Genomic DNA, 25,742 nt, shown 5'->3' with positions numbered 1-25,742 from the left:
TGGCTCTGAACAGAGATAAGGGTTCCCCACCCTCAAATGTTTAGAGGCCTGCTTACCACCACTGTTCTTGCCATAAGAATGTCTGAAAATACCAGAGTGCTCTTACTTCAAATTCTGGTTTTCTTCTTAAATCTGTCTTCTACCATACTAGTCAGGGTTCTCAAATGGCTGCTCCATCTCTAGGGTTTTTATTTACATTTGGGGGGAGACAAGATGGCAGATGCATACTCCATTTAAACAGGAACAGAACAGGGCACCGGGGTGGCTCAGTCAGTTAAGCATCTAACTCTTGATCTCATTTCAGGTCTTGACCTCAGGGTTGTGAGTTCAAGCCCCACATTGAAAAATAAAGTGGAATAAGAATAAACCAAAAATTATTTTATTTCCAATGATTACATCCCCAGGAGATAAACTGTCAAACAGGAAATTTATGTGAGTACAAAGGAAAAATTTTGACTGGAAGCTTCATATTCATCACATTATGCAATCACTTTTTGCCTCAATTTTTTAATTAAAATTCTAAACATATGGAAAAATGTAAAGGATGACCAATGAACATCTCTATATCCTCCACAAAGTTGACTAATTTTCCACAACACCTAATTTTTTATGTACTTACCTGAAAATGTGCTGCAGACATCATGACTTTTCAAACTTGAAAACTTTTACATGCATCTCCTAAGAATAAGAGCATCATCCTAAATACCTCAATACCATCATCACTTCTAGGAAAATTAAACATATGACATTATCTAAAACCCATTCCATCCTCATACTTCCCCAAGAATCCCCTCCCAAATGTCTTTTATAGTTGCTCTAGTTTTTCTGAATCAGAAGCCAACTAAGGATCACACCTTATGACTCTTGAGTGCCTTAATCTAGAAGTCTCTTTTGTTCTACTACGTTGGCTTTTTGAAGAGTCCAGAGCAGTTGTCTTGTATGGAGTTTCAAACTTTGGGTCTGTCTATTTCCTCTTCATGGAATTCAACTTGTTCCTCTATCTCTTGTCTTTCTTATAAACAGGAACATAAATCTGGATAAGAGGTTCAATTACATTTTCATCAAACACTCTTGGCAAGAATATGTCACAGATTATCATGTGCACCTCATAAGGCATCCCATCAGGAGCCACATCATGTCAGATTGTCCCACTAGTAGTGAAACTTGGTTTCTCCAGATCTATTAGATTTGTAATTGGTATCTGTGACCTTTGACACCATATAATGTTCCTTAAATATTTTTTTCACCTAATGGGCTTATCAGCCATTGAATTTGCCTAGTTTAATTACATGAAGGATTATAAAATGGTGATTTTTCTGAAACTCTCATTCCAGTTAAAAGATGGCATTCTTCAGTTTAGCTTATAGAGAGCTTTCCTTTTCTTTATCTTTTTCATTATGGTCTCATTTTTACTTAGCATGTTATAACTAATTACAGTGACTGTTATATTTGATGTTTAAATTATCTTAAATTTGACCAGTGAGAACACCTTCAAGTTGGCTCCCATGTCCTTCTGACATTATCCTTTGAGTGCTTATTCTTGAAGTGCTATCTTTTTGTTTTGTTTCATAAGGAGATACCTCAGACACATCTTCTACTTTCCCTGCTCCATATATAGAATCAGCCATTATCCCAATGAGCCCAGGTTCCTTTTAGTGGTGAACAGCATTTAGAAACCAAAATCTGGGTACTAAGCATTCTCTTTGCTATTGGGTTATCAAATGTTCTTCTCTAGAATATCTTGCAAATGGCTCTGTCCAGTGTTAAACACTGAGGTCTTTTAAAAGTTTATGTCCTTGTAAATATACTTAAATATATAAAAAGATATTTTCAAGTGAGCTAAGGCAGGTCAAGAAATATGCTATGCTGAATGCCTGCATTTAATTCTAAAACCTTTCTCAGACAGAAGGTTCTAGCTCCTTTTATTAAAACACTTTTTTAGAGGTGCATGGGTGGCTCAGCGGGTCAAGCCGCTGCCTTCGGCTCGGGTCATGATCTCAGGGTCCTGGGATCGAGTCCTGCGTCGGGCTCTCTGCTCAGCAGGGGGCCTGCTTCCCTTCCTCTCTCTGCCTGCCTCTCTGCCTACTTGTGATCTCTCTCTGTCAAATAAATACATAAAATCTTTAAAAAAAAAAAAAAACACTTTTTTAAAGGATACCAATGGTGAAAGTGAGACATAAAATAGTGGGAAGTGGGCCCAGGGTAAAATGCAATGTATGTTAAAAATATGGAAAATGTTTGGAAAGCCAATTTTAACTGAAGACTAGAATGTTTAACAATAATATTCAAAATATTCACATATCACTTTACACAAAAGGATTCCTAGAAGATGAATATAACAGAAACAAAAGAAAAGGCAACCTTCTACATGAAAACCCCAAAAGCAATTTCACCATCTGGACCTCAGCTGAGTCTGAGGATTTATGTATAGTTATTGTAAAAGCAGGTATAATTAGGAACACAGGAGAAAAAGAACAAGACTGAGATTGCAGTTAGGGGGATCCGATCAAACAAAGAAATAAAACTGATTAAATTACTGCAATTATGCCCAATCAGTTTACAAAACAAATAGTGAATAGTACTCTTGGGGCTTGAGGTTGGAAGCCAATGATTATAATTCGTATCTATAATTACCATAGAAAACCAGAGCTGAAAACTTAAGATTCTAGCCTTGACTCTGCCCAATAAGCTCAATTTCATTAGTAAAATGAAAAGCTATACATAAACTAAGTGAAAATTCCTCCTGGCTCTAATGAGCTACCAGGTGTAGAGTCAGATTCTGCAAATAGGTACCTTCTGCAACAGGTAAGAGAGTATTTGCCTGACAGTCTCCCTTGCTTTAGTTCACTACACTTTCTAGAATACTATCCTAGAACTCTATTTGGGAGTGTCAGATCATGTCCAATTAAGAAATATATAAGGAAAAGGAAAAGAGATCCCATTTGGGCAAATTTTTAATTCCCCAAACTAAATTCTAAATTAATGAAACCACACTTTTTAATCATCAGGGACTTTTGGAAAAAATATACATGTATTCTAAAGCTACATGTTTATATATATATGTCTGTATGTCCTATGTCCACATACATATATTTATATATACAACCTGCTGCTGAGGCAGTTCATAAAAAGTGATTATTTCCACGTGAGAATTTGAATTTAAAGAATTCCTTTTTACCTTGAATTTCTCTTTATGGAAGAGAGCATGTCCTATGCTTGCGTGCCATTTTAGCAAATAAAGCCTCAAACTTATTCACATTAACTCAATGACTAATCTAAAAGAAAATTCATATTGAAGCTTGCTCTTAGAAAGGGAATAAACTTTAAAGAAAGAAACAAAACGTATATTCCATTATTTTCATGTTTTTTTTTTTTTTAAGTTAGGCCTTTTATGTTTTTTTCCATGAACTAAAAAAAAAGGTCTATGTTCTTAGAAACCTTATTAGCATTTAATGGTACTTAGAAAATTCGACAAATCAGTGCTCTTCATAATCCCACTGATCAATTTCACCATTACGTAGTGGGAACTAGCATATTTTCTCCATCAGTAAAAATAAAAAAATCTAATCCAGAATCTGTGCCCTATTTATTATTCTCCAATAAGGAGTCTTGAATTATTTGAGAGAAGAATTAAACTTCACCGGGCTTATCTGCTCTAAGGAATCTCTGATACTGAGTAAGGGAAGAACTGTAGATAAATGGCTTCCCATAGTCCTTCCATTTATAGAGTTTTTCTTTTGTGTGAACTTTCTTGTGTCTGCACAGGTTTGATCTGTAACTATAGGCCTTCCCACACTCCATACACTTGTAGAGTTTCTCCCCGGTATGGATTCTCTCGTGTTCAGTGAGGAATGAATACTGGCTGAAGGCCTTCCCACATTGATTACACTGGTAGGGCTTCTCTCCCGTGTGAATTCTCTGATGCCTGTACAGGTTGGATTTGCAACCAAAGGCTTTCCCACATTCTCCACAAGTATAGAGCTTTTCCCCGGTGTGAATTTTACGATGTTCATTGAAGGAGGAATACTGGTTGAAGGTTTTCCCACACTCGTTACATTGATAGGGTTTCTGGCCAGTATGAATTCGCTGGTGTTCGAGAAGGGTTGAGATACGTGTGAAGGTTCTCCCGCATTCCAGGCACTTACACAGCTGCTCCCCGGTATGAAGCCTCTGGTGTTCAGCCAGGGATGCAAACTGGCTGTAACCTTTCCCACATTCACTGCATTTATAGGGTTTCTCCCCTGTGTGGATTCTTTGGTGTCTATGAAGTTTTGCTCTACAATTGAAGGCCTTCTCACATTCAGCACATTTATAGAGTTTCTCGCCGGTATGAATTCTCTGATGTACGGTGAGAGTAGAACACTGACTGAAGGCTTTCCCACATTCCTTGCAGCGATAGGGTTTCTCTCCTGTGTGTACCCTCAGATGCTTGATCAGGGTTGAACTGCTGCTGAACGCTTTCTCACATTCATTACATTTGTAAGGTTTTTCTCCCGTGTGGATTCTCTGATGGGCAAGAAGGGAGGATCTATGGCTAAAGGTTTTCCCACACTCGTCACATCTGTAGGGTTTCTCACCAGTGTGAATTCTCTGGTGTTCAATCAGATGGAGACACTGGGTGAAGCTTTTCCCACATTCATGACAAGTATGAGGTTTTTCTCCTGGGTAAATCTGGAAGCATCTCATTAGGTCAAAATTCTGGTTAAAATCTTTCCCAAAGGTGTAATAGATATTGGGTATCTTTTCTATAGGAACACTCTGCTGTGTAACAAGAATTGTATTTATAAGTAAGCCTTTCCCCAATTCAAGACTTGTCTGCTTTACTTCTCCACTCATGGTTTTTTTGTGGGAGGTCACCATTTGCCTAAGAGATTTCTTCTGCTGCTCCTGTCCTGTCCTGCTCTCAAATTCAAAAGTCTGTCCAAAATTGCTGTCCCAGTCACCACACTTAATGGACCTCTTCTTTATTATTCCCTGAGATGTTTCTTCTCTAGAAATGCCTTGTCTGGGAGGCAAGGCTTCCATTTCCATCTGAGCCTTGAGACCTGGAACGAGTCAGAAGCATAATGATGGCACCTCTACTGGGAGAGGCAGACCTGCGCCAGTGGGATGAAAAAATTGGTAACAGTACATATAAAAGAGCTCTGAAGCCTCTTTTGATCTCAAATATGGACCTGCCTCGGGGTAAAAACCAGATGAGATGGAAAGAGAGGTGAAGAGGGGAAGAAGTGGTTTGGGAGGGTACAGCGGACAAATGAACGCTGAAAACGAAGAGACTTGCAGCTTGAGAGAAGTAAATACAGAGATAAGAACTGGTTGAGCAGAAGGGATGAAGCTACACAAAAATGTCAGCTCGTACGCTTCAGCTGGATACCGTAGGATACTTCAGTTAATTATTTCCTACTCTGTGTAAGGAGCCACGAAGCAGGTAACTTGTCTTTATTTTCTCTTTTTAGGTTTACTTATTTTTTTTAGGAATGTCTACACCCAGTGTGGGGCTCTAACTCACAACCCCGAGATCTAGAGTCACACGCTCCCCCAACAGAGCCAGTCAGGTGCCCCGTTTTCTCCTTTCTATTCACATGCGGCTTTTATTATGTTTTCCACCATGCTTTCGCCAAAATTTTATACACATTAATTTTAAAATCTCTGCAGTATTTTAAGTTTTGTGAAATCTGTATGTGAATATGATTTCATATCACAGTCTGTGACATGAGACACCCTGCCATCACTTCTCTCCTTCCTATTTGATCCTGAGGAGAAACAGATATATTTGTCTCTTCTAGTAAGTGGCAACCAGAAGATTAACCTTGGCAGTAATCTCTTTAAATGAATGAAAGTCTGCATGAAAGGAGTCAATATGTCCCAGCGATCTGTAATACACCCAGGGTGCAAGCTCAGACCAGACGGTAAGTGAAAGGGTTTAGTTTGAGCTGATTCTAAGGAAGTGTGGGTTAAAATCTGGCTCTCTTTTAATCAATCCATAACTGAAAATACATTAAAACTAGGTCTTTGGGGCTGCCTGGTTGGCTCACTGGGTTAAGCCTCTGCCTTCAGCTCAGGTCATGATCTCAGGGTCCTGGGATCGAGTCCTGCATCAGGCTCTCTGCTAGGCAGGGAACCTGCTTCCTCCTCTCTCTCTCTCTCTCTGCTTGCCTCTCTGCCTACTTGTGATCTCTCTCTGTCAAATAAATAAAATCTTTTAAAGCAAAACTAGGTCTTTGTATGTACTTAAATAATAAAAGTAGAACTAGGTTATGTATGTTAATAAAACCCACTGAGTTTTAGTAATAAAATGTATTTTATTAAAATCAAATAGTAAGAGGAAGAAGACACACATGCACTAAATCTGTATAAAAATACTCTAGGGCGCCTGGGTGGCTCAGTGGTTAAGCCGCTGCCTTCGGCTCAGGTCATGATCTCAGGGTCCTGGGATCGAGTCCCGCATCGGGCTCTCTGCTCAACAAGGAGCCTGCTTCCTCCTCTCTCTCTCTCTCTCTCTGCCTGCCTCTCTGCCTACTTGTGATTTCTCTCTGTCAAATAAATAAATAAAAATCTTAAAAAAAAAAAAATACTCTAATCTTGTTTTTCTAAAGAAATTTAACTAGTAAAGCCTAAATTAGCCACCTCTTTTTTATAATTTTACAACGTGCTTTACTTATATATTCTATCATTTTACTAATATATATGCTTATGAAACCTGAAAATAATTCAAGTATTTATTCAGGGAGAATAGTGGATACGTCTTACGGTTATTTCCTCGTTCCTTACTGTGCACACTACAAGTACACAATTAGAATGTCTTACATTAAAAAGATAATGCATGGGACCCCTGGGCGGCCCAGTGGGTTAAAGCCTCTGCCTTCATCTCAGGTCATGATCCCAGGGTCCTGGCATCAAGCATCGGGCTCTCTCCTCAGCAGGGAGACTGCTTCCTCCTCTCTCTCTGCCTGCCTTTCCATCTACTTGTGATCACTCTCTGTCAAACAAATAAATAAAATCTTTAAAAAATAAAAAATAAAAAAATAAAAAGATAATGCATGAATGGGCAGAGTGAGTTGGAAAAATCAAGAAAGGCACGTGACCTCAAAAATGAGGTCTTCTGGGGCGCCTGGGTGGCTCAGTGGGTTAAAGCCTCTGCCTTCGGCTCAGGTCATGATCCTGGGGTCCTGGGATTGAGCCCCGCATCGGGCTCTCTGCTCAGTGGGGAGCCTGCTTCCTCCTCTCTCTCTGCCTTCCTCTCTGCCTACTTGTGGTCTGTCAAATAAATAAAGAAAAATCTTTAAAAATAAATAAATAAATTTTTAAAAATGAGGTCTTCTCTCATGCTGGATTCCTGAAACCTAATCAGTCATTTATTGAACAAAGATTGAATAATCAGCAAGGATAACATGAAACAAAGACATGACTGGACAGGAATAGCTTGTTTCCCCTTGGCATGAGAAGCCTCAAATGTACAATTCAGGTCTGAGGGTCAGAGAACCAAGACACCAGCATCGACAGTATTAGCAGGGAGTGATTTTATGAAGGAAGGTGGATAATAAAGAGGGGGATGGGTTTCAGCAGAACAAGAAAAGAAGACCCTGTGCGTCAGAAATGAGGCCTGAGCAAAGTCATATGGGGGTAAGTAAACCTATTTAGGGGACGCTTATTGAGTAAAGAAGGAAATCCAGGCCGGAATTAATTAACATTTTTATTCAACAGGATGAGGCTGAGCACAGAGTTCCTGAACAATGGGCTGAGGAACTCAGAAGAATAATACAGGTGTTGTATGCTCTTTGGCAGGTAATAATAAGATGAAGTGGTCATATTTGGTAGAGTGGGCAGCTTGGACCAGAGCGAGGTTAGAGTGGAAGCTGAGCAATGATGCAGCTGCCGTAGTCGTCTTTTTTTTTTTTTTTTTTTCCAAAGATTTTGTTTATTAATCTGAGAGAGAGAGAGAGATAGGCAGGCAAAAAGACAGGGAGAAGCAGCAGGGGGAGCCCGACACGGGACTCGATCTCAGGACCCTGGGATCATGATCTGAGCCGGAGGCAGATGCTTAACCAACTGAGCCACCCAATGCCCCAAGACTGCACCGAGTTTTTAATTTTGAGCCTCATCAGCACTGAGTTCATCATCAAGGCAGCTCAATTAAATTCAAATGCAGGATATTTAATGCCACAGGCACAGAATTCAAAGAAAGACCTGGTCTCTTCCTTAAATATATACAATCCAATTAAGAAAATAAATAATAACGAAGGAACTATAATTCGCTAGGAAAGATGCTGTCACGGATGCGTTTGAGACATGGAGAAAGCGGCATATGAATGCGAGTGACTGAGGAATGAATGGTGACTGGGAAGCAGGAGAAATAAGGAAAACCTACAGGTCAGGTGGACAGGTGGGTCTTGTAGGGTAAGAGGGTTCCCAGGGGACAAGATGGAGGTGGTACTCCAAGAAGGACTGATACACAAATGTAATGAGTGTGCAGGTTTGGCGGGAACATGAGCTGGCATGGAAGGGATCACCGATTCCTGTAAAGCAACACGGAAGCAGGCTATGAAGTAGGTTTAAGGTTGCATAACTGAGAAGCAATGAGTTCTTCTAACGGACAGGATTAATACACCTGAGTTTCAAAAAGATTGCTCTGTGGGTGGAGCAGAGATCGGGAGAAGAGAACAAGGCTCAGAGAGGGTGGGTAACTTTCCTGCAGCACAGAGCACTTGTGAGCCGTGGCATCGGTAACGGGAGCTTAGGAATGTCTAAATTCAAACCAAGATCTTAAGTGCTATCCTGTACTACTCACTACTCACTAACTTTTTGGAGATAAATGTATTTTAATAAAGATGAAAAATATTTGTGAAACAAAACAAAACAAAAAAAAGCCCATAAAGGCAAGAATCATAGATTAAAGGCCAAACCACAAAGACAGAAGGAAAATATTGCAAATCCATGTTACACGGTGAACAGAAATGAGAAAGGTGATCTAGGTTTCTGTCACTGCTTTTTAGCTCTTTGACTCTGTAAACATTTTATAACCTCTGATGATGCGCTGTTTCTTCTAATATAAAGAGGGATATCTAAATTTGACCATCTTCAAGTGATCCTTCAGCTCTAACCACCTACAGTTTTAGGATAAAGACCAGTGAGACTAGCCAGGACTAGAAGAGAATGTGAAGAGATCTTGGGACCAACTCCAGCTGCTGTTGCTGGAAGGCCACCACACCAATCCAGGTACCACTATCTCTGACTGCGTCTGCATTACGGATAGAGAGTTAAAGGGTTGCAGTAGAGGCCCCCGGTTCCCAAGTCAAACTATTTACCATCTGGTCCGTTGTAGGAACCAGATGGTTCCAACCCCTGGGCAGGAAAGGCTACAGTGGTAAAGGAGAGCTGGCTGCCTCTAACAGTGGGATAGGAGAGCCCAATCTCCCTGAAGATAAAAGGGAAATGTTGAGCTAAGAAATCAGAGACACGGGAGCATTGACAACTCTGAAATATGTGGTTGGTGAAAGAAATTACAAAGAATTCGAGACAGAAGGTGTAAAGTATTTAAAATCTGCCAGGCATGAATGCATGTAAAGGCAGATGGGAAGAAATCCATGAAAGCCAACAGGCCAAGATGGCAGCAGGGAGGGAGTGAAGCCACAGGAAAGGAAAAGAGGTTGAGAATGTGTGGAGTGTTAAGGAGGAGAAGAAAGAGGTCTACACAAGGGCTTTCTTGAGCCAAGAATACCATCACAACCACAGAGCCTCCAGTCAGGAGGCCTAGGCTCATAGTTTCCAGGCAAGTTCTCCCAGCACTGCTTCCTCATGGTGGACTCATGTACAAAACACCCTGTGCCCATTTCCTGGACACTTACTCACCTAGAGAAGCATCTTGAGGAAGTTCCCTGTCCACCAGGCAGGGGTCTTCTCCTTGTTGCAATTGGCAGATCACCTTCGGTGTTGAGCATGGAATCCCTGCTCGTGAGGAAAGGAACGGGGTTGGAACGGGGGGGCTTGAAGGGCAACCCCAGAGCTCACAGTGCAGAGAAGGGAGGCAGAGCAGGCAGCACCAGCACTTCTGAGGGTCCCGGGCTCTCGGGGATGGAGCAGGAGGCGGGGCTCGGTTCAGAAACAATAGGGGGCCCCCAGCTATGAATGTCTCTAACATGGGAGTCCTGTAAGTTTCTCAGACGCTAAATGGGGACCCAAGAATTGGATGAGAACAGGGGTCAGGAGGCGGGGTGGGAGGAAGCCAGAGGAAGGAGAAGAGCACAGCGTGAAGGGTGGCCTCACATCAAACACACACTTTCTACTTCACAGAGATTCGTCCTTCTCCAGGGGCACGGCAGAGGAGAAGCTGCAGACTCTGAACCCCAAAGAGGCGGCTCCCCTGGCAGATTCTTCCTTATAGACAAGCCTCCTTACCCAGCGAGACGAGGGTGCCGTAGTTCTCCAGCATCACCTCCCGGTACAGGGTTCTCTGTGTGGCGTCCAGGTGCAGCCACTCATCCTGGCTGAAGAGCACGGCCACGTCCCTGAATGTCACAGACTCCTGCAACGGGAAATCCATTCCTTCTCAGTGGGACCAGCTTCTCCACTGCTCAGTAGGTACAGGGCTGGTGTGGGGATGTGTAGCAACCAATCCTGAAAATGTCCCAGGATTCAAAGTATTTCACCTTAACTTTTTATGTTATTTTGGGGACCACCCAGCAACTAGGTCACAAATATCTACTGGGAACCCACTGTGGGCCACGTTCTGGGACGGTGGGGGGGTAAAGGCTGCCCCTGCCAACGGGGAATTTCAATCTCAGCCTGGGACCTGTCAGAGTAACTGAGCACGTACATTCACCTCCCTCTCACTCAAAATCCAAATTAAATGAAAGTAGGGTGGGGGGCGGGGGTGCAGATCAGAATACACTTAGAGCAAGGCCATAAAACTGTGGAAATGCCATTAGCAGAACAGAAATGAAAAGGAATTTCTGAGCTGTAAAGCAAACTGTAAGAATATCATTAGTTCTTGTTTACTGGGTACTTGTATGTTAGGGACTATGACAGGAGCTTTGTACACAGTATCTTCGCTGAGTTTCAGAGAAATCCTATTAAGAAGATGCTATAATTAAATCATTTTGCAGATGAAGAAACATCTCAAAAGGTGATGTCACCTCCCAAGGTAATTCTGTTAGAAATTGGTGGAGATTAAAACTGAATTCAGGAGACAGAGCTATACTGTCTAAGAGCTATAGTCTAAGCTATACGTCTGTCACACGGGTTTCCACAGTCTGTGGAGACAAAAAAGATGTAAAGGACCTGCAAGACTACACAGGTGCCAAAGGGAACTATGAGAGAAGGAAATTCTTACAAGAGAACCCCATTATACCCCAAAGCAGAGGTTGGCCAGATGCCAACTCTTGTATGAAAGGGTTGGAACAAGGAAAATGACACATTTTGACCTTGTGATTCTACTTTTAGGATTCGACTATAAGAAATTCTCACACAACTGGATAGGGATATTTGTTCGAGGATGTTCACTGGAACTCTACTTACATGCCAACAGTTGTGGTAGGCTGAGTAATGAACCTGTGAACACTATATCACTATATATATATATATATAGTGAGATGCATATATGACTAAAAGGACTCTGGGGGCACCTGGGTGGCTCAGTTGGTTAAGTGTCTGACTCTTTGATCTCAGCTCAGGTCATGATCTCAGGATCATTGACATCAAGCCCCATGTCAGGCTCTATGCTAAGCAGGGTGTCTCCTTAAGATTCTCCCTCTCGTGGTACCTGGGTGGCTCAGTGGGTTGAGCCTCTGCCTTCAGCTTGGGTCATGGTCTCAGGGTCCTGGGATGGAGCCCCACATTAGGCTTTCTGCTCAGCAGGGAGCCTGCTTTCCCTCCTCTCTGCCTGCTGCTCTGCCTACTTGTGATCTCTCTCCCTCTGTCAAATAAATAAATAAAATCTTAAAAAAAAAAAAAGATTCGCCCTCTCCCTCTGCCTGCCCACCACCCCACCCTCTACTTTATGCTTTCTGTTTTTTTCTTTAAAAAAATTTTTTTAATAAAAAAATAAAAGGACTCTGAAGATCTTTTTTCTTTTAGTTGGTTCCATGCCTAGCGTGAAGCTTAGTCTGAGGCTTGAACTCATAACCCCAAGATCATGATCTGAGCTCAAGAGTTGGACACTTAACGGACTGGGCCACCCAGACTCCCCTAAGGGATTTTGAGATGGGAAGAGCCTGATTATCCAGGTGGATCCAGTATAATCACAGTGGTCCCTGTTAGGACCCAAGAGGAGTCACAGTCAAAAGAGGACAAGGTAGTGACATGAGGACAGAAAGAGACTGAAGTCATACACTTTGAAGACGGATGAAAGGACCCCAAGCCAAGGAACGCAGGCTGCCACCCAAAAATGCAAACAAGGCCTGAAAACAGATTTCCCCCAAGAACTTCCAGAAAGAACCAGCCATGCTAAGAACTTGATGTTAAGCCAGTGAAACTGATTTCAGCCTCTGGACCTCCAGAACTGCAGGAGAAGACATTTATGTGGTTTTAAGCCACTGTATTGTGGCAAGTTGTTACAGGAGCAATAGGAAACTAATACAGTGGTGAAAAACTAAAGACCACCTATAAATCTATTAATGAAGGAATGGATAAGCAAATGATAGGACCCTGATTCCATAAAATGGTTTATATATATACAACAATTAAATAGGATGAGGTGGATCTATATAGCTGACCTTGGAATTTGACATTGATACACTGCTGATTCATATGAAAAATCGAGCTGCAAAACAATCCATAGTTGTTGAAAAATTATCTATCCATCCATCCATCCACCCATCCAGATACATTTGGAAGACTACAACCAGCTGTCCACCCTCATTATTCTTTCATGTTTGTGGAGGGATGGGAAAGAAATCTTTTGTTTATTACTCTGTACTCTTACATCGTTTAACAGGCTATGTGAATTTGTTTTGAAATGTTTTTGATTCATTTTAGTTTGTGCATTGAGTTTTCAGCTCTACCTCTTTGCATTCGTAGTGGTTGCTCTGAGAATTATAATATACCTTCTTAGTTTATGGTCTAGTTAGAGCTAACATTTGATTTTACATAGAACGCGAGAACTGGGTGAGTATATGGGAATTTCCACTACCTCTTCCTCATGCTGTCCTTATTAGAAAGATGCTCTCACTTGGGATAGTTGACAGGACTCACCAGACCTCACCAGGCACACTCAGGGAGGCAATGGCTACAGTGCAACAATACAGAGTGCACTGAGGCCCTGGAGGACTGAAAGGTGTTCCATGTGCAATCTCCCTTTATTTGCACACACGGATGAGGCGTGTCCTTGGATTTTATAGAAGGAATTTAGATTCAGGAGAGCTCAGAGGGGAAACTCTGAGCAGGGGCCTTTTGTGTATCAAGGAAGGCTTGTCAAACCATGTAGGCCAGCTGTCAATGGTCAGTGAAGAAGATGACCCTGGGGGTAGCCAGGGGCACTGGGATCTTAAACAACACATCCACTGCCTTTATTGTGCCCAGGGTCAAAAATAATCCACTCAGGCATCCTCAGAGATAAAGACAGAGCTTTTCCGGTCCAGACACAAATGTACTCTAGATCCACGGCTATCATATGCACTGTATCCCATCATTCAGCATATTTTTCTCTAAACAATTGTAGACATTTTAAAGAAACTGAGAGGAAAAAGTATGTCTATATTTATATTTATAGCCTCCATTTCTAAAGCTCTTCACTTCCTTGCCAAGATGAGAGCTCCCATCTGGCATTATTTCCTTTCAGCCCGAAGAACTTCCCTCCCTCTTCATTCTTAAAGGCTACTTTTGTTGGTTATAGAATCTGGGTTGAGGTTTTCTTTCTTTCTCTCACATAAAACGTCATTCTATTGTTTCTGATGAGAAGCATTTAGGCACTGATGCTCTGTATTTCATACGAACATCTTATTCTGTTTGCTTTCAAATCTTTGGTTTTCAGTAAATAAGTGGCCAAAAAAAGAAAAAACCTGGCTCTGGGTTCCAAAGACCCTCCTCTCCAGCTTCCCTTAGCTACCACCAAGCTCATGGGTATGGGAGAGCACAGTGAAGAGCCCTCCCTCTGGGCAGAGAGCAGCCCGGTCATTGCTAGATATTGCTCTGCACTGAGTTTTGCTGCTCTTTACATTCTGGCTTCCTGAAACACCGGTCTCCTTGTCATTCAAGAATCAAAGCAAAGCCTAAGCTAATGGCAAGAGGCTTACCAAATTTGGCAGTCCTAAAATAATGCTGTTGCTGTTTATGATGATAAAAAAACAGTAGTAAGAGCAAGCATTTACTGAGCATTAATACGCACCATGCACTGGTCTCAGCATTTTACATATACTTTCTTGGAGCCTAATGTTAACTATATAGGTGGCCTTGTTTGGGGTCAAGGCTAGCTGGGAGACCTTGGTCAAGTTATTTGCTTCTCCATGCCTCAACTTCCTCACCGGTAAAATAAAAATATTCAGTCCTCCTGAACAGATCAAAAAAGGTTTGATCATTTTATTAATTTGAGCATTTTATTAATCCCGCTTACAAATGAGGAAATGATGCACATGGAAAATAACTTGCCACGGTCACATCCCTAGCTCGGTTATGAACTTAAGAACTCAAGTTCCAGGGTCCACATTTGTAACCTGTAAACTAACACTACTTTGGGGGAAAGCAGCCAGTGAAAACAGAGCCTTTGGGGATGGCAGAACAGAAAATCCACAGAAGATGACCCTGGGGGTAGCCAGAAGGAACAGGAGCTGGCACTGGGCGAAAGCTGTGACCTCCATGTGGGAAAAATTCCCTAAAAGTTTGAGAATGACAGACTGTATCTTTAGGGAAAAGCTCCAGTCTCTTCAGGCTGTTACCCAAATCTCCTCAGAGATTTGGGAAAGATCTTTAGAAGGTTAAGGTAATGAAAATGGATGTCCAAAGGGCAAAGAGCAAGAAGAGCCCAAGAGGGGAGACAGGGGACAAGACTTAGAGACAGAGACATCAGTCGGGTCCAGAAGGAGGACATGTACATAGTATGCCGTCAGAGCTACGCCTGACGCAGAACTCCCAGTCCTCTGTCCTCTCCAGGGCTGGCCTCAGGGCCCAAGCTCAGCGGGGCTCCTTCCAGGATGCCTACCACCAGCAGCCCTGGCCTTCAGTCCCAGCTTGAAATGATCCCACACCCAGGATCTTTTCCTGACTCTTCTTGGACACTGAATCATTTCCTAAGGTCAATGCCAAGAACTCCCTGAAGACAGAAATACTGCCTTTCCTTTTTCTAACTCCCATGCTCTGTATAGCATCCCATGCATAGTCGGTTTCTTAACAAATGTTCGCTGAGGGTGTCTTTGCTCCTTCCATGTCTTTGCTCCAAGTGAGACTATATCCTCTGTGACGACAAAGACTGTCTAATATGCAATACTGCGCACCAAGTGTTTATTGTAGCCAGAAACATGTATTCAGAGCTAACTCAATCCTGGGTCATCAAATGAGGTTAGGGTGAATTAAGAGTGACCTGGGGACAGAGGAGGCACATTCCGCAGCACTCCCTCCATGAATCCTGCATCCTGGGGAAAACTTAAAAAGCTCTAGATTCCCCCCACCCCCCAGTTTTCTCTGGAGAGAAAAGTACCCAAAGAATGGAAACACCTCCACCATCTCTAAACCCAGAAAACAATTTATGAAAAAGACAAACTTCACTTACTGTCACCTTAGTGGGCAGCAAATCCATGGCCATTCTTTCCTTCTCAGTTTTCCTATCAAGGGAGTGCAGACCGCTGACAGGGTAGGTCTGGAGAAGAACAGGTGTCATGAGGAACTGTGGTGTGAAGGATGGCTGGGAGAGAGGAAGTTCCGACCACCCCTAAAGTCTACCGGGTCCCAACAAAGCCACAGCACATCAAAGATGCAGACCAAGTAAACCACGTGCTTACCAAGCCAATGAAGCTCTAAGACAATTCGCCCATCTCCATCTTCCTGCATTAACGATATTCTAATTGTTGTAAGGTGATGCTATACTGTCACCTAAGGTCTACTAGCTGTGACTCAGCAGCCTGCAAATTTCCCTAGCCTTAGGGAAGCCTTAAACCGAGCACACTGTAAAACCGACGATGAACATGAATTTCCCTGGCTGCCACTTTCAAACACACGCAGCCAATCCTCAGTCAGCCTGCCCCACCTAGCACTTTCCTTCCAGAAAAAGCCACAGTAAAGGCACTTGTCCACATCTGCCTTTTCTCTCTGCTCATGACCCACCCAGGTGCTTTTCCTGAGTGGCCCCTGCCTGGAGTGCCGCATGGGTCCCGGATATAACACAACCCGAAAACCTTCCTCGCCCCACCCCCGCCCCTGCCTGTGGCCCGATCTTACCGCACCCACAGGAATGTGTTTAAAACGCTCCCTCTGGCAGGGATGCACCCCAGATTGTTGCTTGGCAGCCCCTCCTAAACACACATTCCACAGGGGTCTACTGGGAGAGCACCCAGCTGGAAACAGCCCTGCTTCTCACACACAAACCCCACCTGGGAGGACACAGGAAAAGGGGGCCTGGAACAGCCAGACCAGTGTCAGAGGAGGGCCCCGCCACAGCTGCCTGCACTGGCCGCCTGGGTTTGCCCGAGGGCTCTTCCGGGAGCAGCACCCGGCATGAGAGCTCGGCTAGCTGAGTGTGGGGTGTCATCTGGGGCTGGGGCACCTCAGCGAGGTTGGGGAAGCTACTGTAGGGGTAACCGCAGACACTCGAAGATGCACACCTCCTCCGCACCAGAATCCGGGGTGCTTGGCATGTATTCTTTCTAAACCTTGCCAGGACTCTAAAAAGTAACGCTACCCTATTTTGCAGATGCCAGGGAGGCTGAGAACTTGGAGCGACCTGCCCGAGAAACAAAAATGGTCAGTAACGGGCAGGAAGGGAATCCTTGTTCGGGCCCAGGGCCCTCGCTAAATGTGGCAAATTAGCTGGCCACTCTGCCCGTTCCTCCGTCTGTAAACTGGGGGCAGCGCGCAGCCACTTTTCAGGGCATAAATCCCGAAGGATGAGATGAGTTCATTCATCCAAGGCGCCGGCCCACTGCCGGGCACACCGCGTGCTCGCGCTCGGCGGGAACGAGCTATTGTTTTTCCATCCCAGAGAGGTCTCCGAGAAGACAGCCCCCGACCCCCGACCCCCGCCCGCAGCAGTCCCGGGACGCTCCAGCTCACCTGGCAGGACGCTCCCTCCCCGCGCGTCTCCCGCGGACCTGCGACGCCCGCAACGCACCGCCGCGGGGGCCGCGGGGACTGGCCCCTGACCCACGGGCCGCGCCGCGCCGCGTCTCCCGGGGTCCGCGCGCGGCCCCTCCCGGCTCCGCGCTCCCAAACCCAACGCCGCGCCCCCCACCCAGCCCGGTACAGGCGCTGGCTCCACCGCCGCGCGGAAGAGACCCCCGGCAGATCTCCGCCCCAGACAGGCCGCCACAGCGCAGCCGGGGTCGCCTCCGCCACCGGCCCGAGAAAGGCCTGGATCCGTCCCGCAATCCCGCGAGCCCCGGGACTACCACTCCCGGCATGCCTCCGCCGCGCGCGGACTACATTTCCCAGAAGGCTGCCTGGCGAGCCCCGGGAGATGCCCTTTCCCTCCCGCTGCGAGCTCTCGGGACCCGCTGTCCGTCCCCCCACCCAACCCCACCCTCCGCCCCAGGAGGTCCGCGGCAGCGCGAAGGTGCGCTGACTAGTAGAGCGGACGGTGTCCTCCCGGTGCTGGCTGGCTGCATCCGCCCTGGGGCTTATTGTGCTAGACCGGCAAGGTAATTTGAAAAAGCAAAACCCGAATTTAGACGCCTTTAGAAGGATCCGTGCTCCATGGCCCCCCACCAGCTAGTTAGGATAATTTTTATTTTAATGCCTACCATACTCAGAAGGTGATGAATGCATAGCTACAGTTTAAGAAACCAATACCCACATACCCAACACTTTGCTTAAAAAGGTATTTGACCAGAATTTCTGAAGCCCTGTCCGCAATGCTCTCTTGTCATTTGTCTAAATTGTGCTAAGCATTTACCTTGCTTAGCTTGATGGTATTATATTCCACAATAAGTGTTTATTTTTGCAAGGATTTTGATCTTTATATAGATGGAATCTGCTGTGACATATGCTCAACTTGACCGCTGTTTGAAAAAAAAAAAATCGAGTGTATTTTTAAAATTTTATTGCTTTATTCAGTGATTCTTGAACCAGGTAGCATCCTAGCAGGTAGGAAGGAACTCCAAGAAGTACTACATGCAACCCTTTTATAGGCAGAAGGGAGCAGGAACAAGGAAAGTATTTTAGGCAAAAAGTGGATTGCTTATTGCAAGGTTAGTTTACCTAAAGAAGTTGGCAAAGATTTATCAGGCAGATTACCTAACTAATGATGATCACCCAGCTCCTGGTTGGCTGGTTTAAGATTCCATATGAAACTCTAAGTCTTTGTTTGGTGAAGGGGAAACTTAGCCTGAGAGACCACTCTTTGACAACTTTTAGATTCACCTATCTTGATACATGCGAAGTTCATCCATTATCACTACTGTATAAGATTCCACTATTCACTCATTCAACAACAACAACAAAAATCTTCAACACCTCTCTTGCTCCTGGCATTGTTCTAGATGCCAGAAATACACGTTAAACAAAACTCTCAAAACCTCTACATTCGTGCAGCTTAAATTCTCCAGAAGGAGAGGGAAGAAAGATGATAAACTAGAATAATAAATGGTATGTTTTTAGGGAGTGATGAGCACTAATGAGAACAGGAAAGGGGGAACAGTAACCCTAGTTGTAGAGACCCAAGGGTGGGTGGGTGGTTACTGCAATGTTACAGAAAGTGTTTATGAAACGTCTTACTGAGAAGCTGACATTGAAAAAAGATCTGCAGAGAGATAGTAAGCCCAGTTAAGGATCTGTGGGAAGGCTTTCTGGCAGGCTGAAAAGCAAATGCCCAGAGGTGGGAGCACTCCTGGCCTGCTGAAGACACATTAAGGAAGCAGGCAGAAAGAAGTACAGGCGAGATCAGAGGCAAGAAGACTAGAATGTGCAGGCTCTTACTGGTCACGGTCACTGGATCTTACTCTGAAAGAGAATGTTCTGAGCAGTGGAGATGTTAGAGTAGGCAGTTAGTTAGGGGTTAATAGGCTGCTGGATGTCAGCAAACAGGGGAGGGGGAAGTCAGCGTCAGCTATGGGGGATATTAGAAACCTGTCTGGACAGCAGTACCCAAAACAAAGCCACAGGAAGCCAAATCAAAGCAGACAGGCCCAAGACAAAGAAGGCTGGAGACCCTGATCAGGTAAGGGAGAAAAGGTGAGAAACTCTGTTCCCAAGAAATCCTCTCCCCAAGTAATACATATTCCACCCTTAGTTAAGAACTGTCAGTAAAAGATGTAGAGACCCAAACCTAGCTTCCCCTCGTGCTCCCCTGCTGGGGGGAGCATACTCTCACTCAAATAAACTTTCCCACTTACACTGCTCAACAGCATGTCCCATCTCTCCTTGAATTCCTTCTTGCAACATGACCAAGAGCCTCCTGCAGAATCCCAGCGACAGGCAGGGCAGAGGCCTCAGGACCCCAGGGTCTCCCTTGTCCATCCTCCCTTTGACTGCCATGCTGAGAGTTAACCACAGGGTCAAAGGAATCGGCTGAGAGACTGGGGCTAGCTCAGAAGTCCATGGTCTGTCCCTGGACAATGTGGAATACAGCCCACTGGACCCGCTGGACTTGGGGACATGGGGTATACTGTGGAAAATGCCACCTAGATTCTACTGTGAACCTGAATGTTCTCAAAGAAACGCTCCATAAAGTATGCATATCTTCTTGCCTTATATGAACTCCCATAGAAGTTTAAAGTGTATTATAGCATTCAAAAGGGATTGCAAATGTTTAGGAAAAATAACCCAAGTGACCCAAGCAAAGAGATGCTTGAGCAAGATGGTGTTGGAACAGAGGGGCCCGAAGGGTAATTCCATTACAACCCTATCAATTTATGGAGTCATGAAAACCTACATTTTTTGTATACAATTTTTTATTGTATATAATTTGCTTAAAAGAAATTGAATTCTTGCCAGCTTGTTTTCTTTTGCTCATATCTTTAAGTAGGCTCCACTCCTAACGTGGGACTTGAACTCATGACCCTGAGATCAAGAGCTGCATGCTCTTCCAACTGAGCCCATGTCTTTCCACTGAAACAGAAATCACGAAGCAACTGTGATTATTACAGAGCAGCTTTTAGACCTCTTGCCACAGGCATGACAGTGGGTGTGTTCTGTCTTGAGCACGATGGTACACAGTAGGCACTTAAAGATAGAGAGAAATAAAAATGGGGCAGACATGATGTGTAGTTGTTTGGGAAGATAACTGAAATGTTTCTTTGGGTAGATGAGGTAGTGATGATGGTATAAACCTGAAATTCCCATCACAGCCTTTGGAAAAACAACAAAGGATATGGCAGAGGAAAGAGGTAGTAGTGAAAGAGGCAGTAGTGTTTCTAAAATGGGTATAAAACCACCACCAGGAAGAGAAAGTACACTCTGTGTGTGAAAACAGCAAAACTGTACAGGTGTAGAAGGGAACAGAATAGTGCTTCAGAGTACATGCAGGATATTTAAACAACTCCTATAACTCGACAACAGAACAGTCTATTCCAAACATGGGCAAAGGATTTGAACAGAACATTTCTCAACAAAAGATAAAAAATGGGCAAAAATCTTATAAAAGAGAGCTTCTACATCACTAGTCATCAGGGCAATGCAAATTATGACCAGCATGAGACACCACTTCACACATCTGAGTGTGACTATTACAGAGGGAAGCCAGAAAATACCAAGTGTTGGCAGAGATGTAGAACCACCCATATTGGAACCGGAACCTTCACACGTTGCTGATCAACCACAGTGGCAAAGAGTTTGGCTATAATATCCACCCCTCATGTGACTCCACAATCCCACTCTTAAGTATCTACCCAAGAGAAATGTCCACACAAACACTTGTACACAAATGTTCATGGCAGCATTGTTCCAGATCGCCAAAATGTGCAAACGACCCAAATGTCCATCAGCACATAAATGGATAAATAAAATGGGATGATTATTTACAATGGAACATTACTTAGACTTAAAAAGGAAGGAAATCATGACACCTGCTATAATGTGGATGAACCTTGAAGACATTATGCTAAGTGAAATCAGCCAGACACAGAAGGACAAATATATGATTCAACTTATATAATCTAAAATAAGCAAATTCAGAGAGGCACAAGGAGAATAAGAGGTGACCAGGCGGGGCGCCTGGGTGGCTCAGTGGGTTAAAGCCTCTGCCTTCAGCTCAGGTCATGATCCCAGGGTCCTGGGATCGAGCCCCGCATCGGGCTCTCTGCTCAGCAGGGAGCCTGCTTTCCTTCCTCTCTCTCTGCCTGCCTCTCTGACTACTTGTGATCTCTCTCTGTCAAATAAATTTAAAAAAAGAATTAAAAAAAAAAAGAGGTGACCGGGGTTGGCAGCAGGGAATATGGGGGAATTACTACTTAATGGGTGTGGAGCTTCTGTTTGAGGTGATGAAAGTTTCTGGAAATAGATTGTGGTGATGGTTACAAAATATTGTGAATATCCTCAATACCGCTAAATTGTACACTTAAACATGGTTATAGTGACAAGTCCTATAAATATTTTTTAAAAATATTATTTAAAATATTATTTTTAAATTTAAATATTTTAAATGATATTTAAAATATTAAAAAAGTTTTTAAAAAAATACAGGTGAGGTGAGGAGACATCCACAGAAAGATAATGCTTTACGCGGAGAATATTGTTAATGGAAAGACAGCAATGTGGAAGCCATGTGTCAAGGGGGAAAGTAGCAAGAGGAGGAAACAGAAGATCCTGCAAGAAAAGAGAGAAAATCCCCCCAAATGTTTTGACTCCACAATTCCTCCTCCAACCCCTAAGTCATCCAGTCAAGAAGTCATATGTTGCTACACAGACAGAAGTAGGTTTACGCAACTTACAGATTTTAGATACGGACTCAAGCCTGCGACAGAAAGGACACAGAGACGAGCTTGCAGGGGCTCTCGAGGCCAAGTCTGGGACAATTTCAGCATCAACATACACAAAGATATTAGCAGATTACAGTCTATTAAATAAAATAAGAACCCATGCTCCCAGTCATAAAAACCGAAGATAAAACACTTCCCTAAAGTAGAAGGCCAATTAATAAAGGTATAAGAAATGACAGAATTATGAGATCTCTATGTGGAAACCATTGTGATGATAATAAAGCCAGTGTCATCTATAGATGCTAAAACTGGTGGAGGTGAGATTTTCTAGTACAGGTGTACATGCATACACTAATCGGATCACCTGTCAAGATACTAACGACTGTGAAGAGAAAAACAGTGACTTTAGAGTGGGAAATCAGGCAGACACAACCTCAACCAAGGTGAGGCTGAAATTACCAACATCACAAGGCTCCCAATGTGATAAGACCATGAACTGAGAATACAATATTGCTTTGGTAGTTTCCCTCCCAAAAAAGCACAGCATAAACCTAACTATGCGGGAAACACTGGACAAAGCCAATGGAGGGACAGTCTACGGGGAAAAAAATGAGCCTATTCATTTCACAGAGCTCTTCATGAGAAAACGGGTTTGGTAAGAGAAGGGCCCAACCCACCTGAAGGGTGGACATTTTAAATAATTTAATTAGTATGAACACTATAAATTCAATGTATCAGGCATGTCAATTCTATTATAAAAGGTAGAGCATATTCCTTTTCAGGTTGCTTTGAAGATGGCCCATTAGAAAGGTATAAAAATGGAGAGTGTTCTCTTCTGTCTAGTCCTCTTACGCACATTTTTTTACTTTAGTATGTGTTTCCTGACTTGGGATAGGAACCATCTCTCTTCATCTGGTGATCTAGGGAGATGAATGGGAAGGGGAAGTATAGACAGGAAAGGGAGGTGTTCATAGTTTTGTTGAGGAGGCATGTTTAAATTCAACAGTGGCCAAAAGAATGTTATGACCTTGGGGGCACAGCTGGTTGAGCACCGGACTCTGGGTTTCAGCTCAGGTTATGATCTCAAGGGATTGAGCCTCGAGTCAGGCTCCTTGCTGAGCATGGAGTCTTCTTGAGATTCTCCCTCTCACTCTACCCTTCCCCCTGCTCTCTTTACTCTCTTCTAAAATAATAAAAATTTTTTTAAAAAGTTATGACTTTGAGGGGCACCTGGGTGGCTCAGTGGGTTAAAGCCTCTGCCTTCGGCTCAGGTCATGATCTCAGGGTCCTGGGATCAGACCCCGCATCAGGCTCTCTGCTCAGCAGGGAGCCTGCTTCCCTTCCTCTCTGCCTGCCTGCCTGTCTACTTGTGATCTCTATTTAAAAAAATAAATAAAAATCTTTTTTTAAAAAAAGTTATGACCTTGAAATGGCCCTTGAATACAACCTCTTAAACTTGATGTGCACTTCACCTAGGGTGATCTGGCAGTAAAGATCTGTTTTATCCTACTTTAAATGACCCAGTACAGAGTTGCGGCAAAAAACTCAATTTAATCATTTTTACTGATATACACACTGGCCTTCCTACTGATCCTCATTCTGGCTGGCCTGGGTAACCTTTTCCTGAGAAGGCAGGCTCTCTCGGGCATCAGGCAAGCTGAGGAACCCCAGGCTTCTCCCCAAGTCACTTCCTTACCTGTCAGCCAGAGGCAATCACCATCCTGAATTGTGTGTTTGCATGGTAGCTGGTCTCCAAATATCATCCCAATGAACCATAACCCTGGTATTTATATCCTTGTATCAGTTTCTCCCCTTGAATCTGGACCACATTTATATACCATTTTTCACCAAGAGAATACAGAATTGATGTCATATGACTTCCAAAGCTGAGTTCTAAGATCGGCACTTTCAGTGTAGATCCTTTAGGGTGCTGGCTCTGGGGACACTGCCTCTCAGGAATAGGCACCCTTCTGTGCGAAGCCCAACTGGGGTCTCAGCAGCAGACATCACTGGGTGTCAGCCACCCTGGACACCAAGCCCAGGTGAATGGCAGCTGCTTTTTGACCACAAATGCATTAGAGACACCAAGTAGGAACTGCCCAACTGAACTCACATATGGAACCAACAGTACTAATAAATTGTTGCTTTAAGCCATTAAATTTGCCACAGATAGCTAGACTATCTTATCTTTCAGTCACTTGCTATTTTAAGTATCTTTACTGTATGTATAAACACTTAAAATCAATTTAATATTGCAGAACATGTTATTATACCATATGTTGTTTCCTAGGACTTTTGAAAAGTCAACAGGCCTTTAAATTCATGTTTGCTTATAGCTTTGGTTCACTTATTCTCACTGCTGCTCTACATTGTTAATATTTCAAAATTATTCATTTTCCTATTAACAGACATTCGGACTACTTCCAAGCATCAGCGTCTAGAAGCAGTGCTGCTAAGAATATCTTTATTCATGTCTCTTACTACTCATATACACACATTTATCTATCATATGTACATAGGAGTGGGACTTCTGTATTTGATGACATGCACAAGTTCAACTTTATAGGATGCCAATGGTCTATATCAATTTACACTCCCACTAGTGGAGAATGGATTCCAGTTATTCCACATACGTTCCAAAACTCAGTAATGTCACACATCTTCATTTTTACTCATCTTAAAAAAAATCATAAAATTTGGGGTCCCTGGCTGGCTTAGTCAAGGAAGTGTGTGACTCTTGATAATGGAATCGTGAGTTCAAGCCCCACATTGGATACAGAGCCTACTAAAAAACAAAAAAAAATTAAAAATAAGATCTATTTTAAAAGTCATAAAATCCTCTCTGTGATCCCAATTTCCATTTTTAAGCACTTTTCATGTTTTTAGAAATCTCTATTTCCTCTTTTGTGAAAGAAGAAGTCATGTATTCAGAACACCTTTTTTCCTACAAGGTTGTCTTTTTCTTTTTTTAAGTTGATTTGTACAAAGTATTTAAACCTTCCAGACAATAAGTGTTTGTCAAAAAATGTGGAGAGATCTATTTTATGTCTTTTCAATTCCATTTTTGTCTATTTTGATAACCAGGTGTTCTTTTTTTTAATGTGAGCAAATATAGAAAAGATTTCATGGCTTATTTGTATTCTGCTTTAAAAAATCCTTCCCTATTGTGAGGTCATAAAGTTATTCTTTACATCTTCTTCCAAAAGATATACAATTTTGCCTTTCACAGAATTCTTTTTGTGGCAAGGGCGGGCATCCAACTTTTCTTCTGTGTGGATGAAATATTTTTCTCAGAGCCATTATTCATTATTGAATAATTTGTTATTTCTCTATACTGCTCCTGTCATATGACTACTTCTAATAGTTTACCATTTTTTAATTGCAGGTTTTTGGTAAATACCCTTTTACCAGGCTAAGTAAACTTTCCACGGCTTACTAAGTTTTTACAATGAATGGGTGCTGAGTGTTTTGGTTGCTTTGTCAGCACTGAGATGAAGGTATGGATTTTGAACCTTTAACCTGCTCCAGTAGTACACAGCCACTCTAAGTTTCCTAATGCTAAGTAACCCACCCATTCCCATTAAAAATTTCCATTTATCATGATGTATGAACTATGCTGGGTACTGCTGGATTACATTTGCTTTGTTTAGTAGGATTTTTACATTTTTGTTCCTGGATGATATGGGCCTGTGATTTTTTTTTTTTTTTCTTTCTTGTACTTTCCTTCTCAGATCTTGGTAGATTATATTG

The 25,742-nt window shown here is 43.1% G+C and overlaps 1 protein-coding gene across 1 annotated transcript; it reads right to left on the bottom strand.

Annotated features, from left to right (window-relative positions):
- Window positions 1–357: 357 nt before the first annotated feature.
- On the bottom strand, window positions 358–17,527 carry ZNF354C (zinc finger protein 354C). The gene is made up of 5 exons (XM_059175877.1): window positions 17,194–17,527; window positions 15,698–15,784; window positions 10,396–10,522; window positions 9,850–9,945; window positions 358–5,045 (listed from the first exon to the last, which is right to left on the bottom strand). The coding sequence occupies exons 2-5, from the start codon at window positions 15,728–15,730 to the stop codon at window positions 3,631–3,633; spliced, it is 1,671 nt and encodes a 556-aa protein (XP_059031860.1). The 5' UTR covers window positions 15,731–15,784; window positions 17,194–17,527; the 3' UTR covers window positions 358–3,630.
- Window positions 17,528–25,742: the final 8,215 nt, after the last annotated feature.

The sequence above is a fragment of the Mustela lutreola genome, chromosome 5 (genome assembly GCF_030435805.1).
Source record: "Mustela lutreola isolate mMusLut2 chromosome 5, mMusLut2.pri, whole genome shotgun sequence".
Lineage (NCBI taxonomy): Eukaryota > Metazoa > Chordata > Mammalia > Carnivora > Mustelidae > Mustela > Mustela lutreola.
This window is presented reverse-complemented; position numbering and strand designations above follow the sequence as displayed.

Coding starts and splice junctions, on each gene's coding strand:
- ZNF354C (XM_059175877.1), bottom strand. CDS start 15,730: ATGGCCATGGATTTGCTGCCCACTAAGGTGACA. Junction 9,946..10,395: donor CGGCACCCTCGTCTCGCTGG/GTAAGGAGGCTT, acceptor CCTCACGAGCAG/GGATTCCATGCTCAACACCG. Junction 5,046..9,849: donor TCCTCAAGATGCTTCTCTAG/GTGAGTAAGTGT, acceptor GACTCGTTCCAG/GTCTCAAGGCTCAGATGGAA.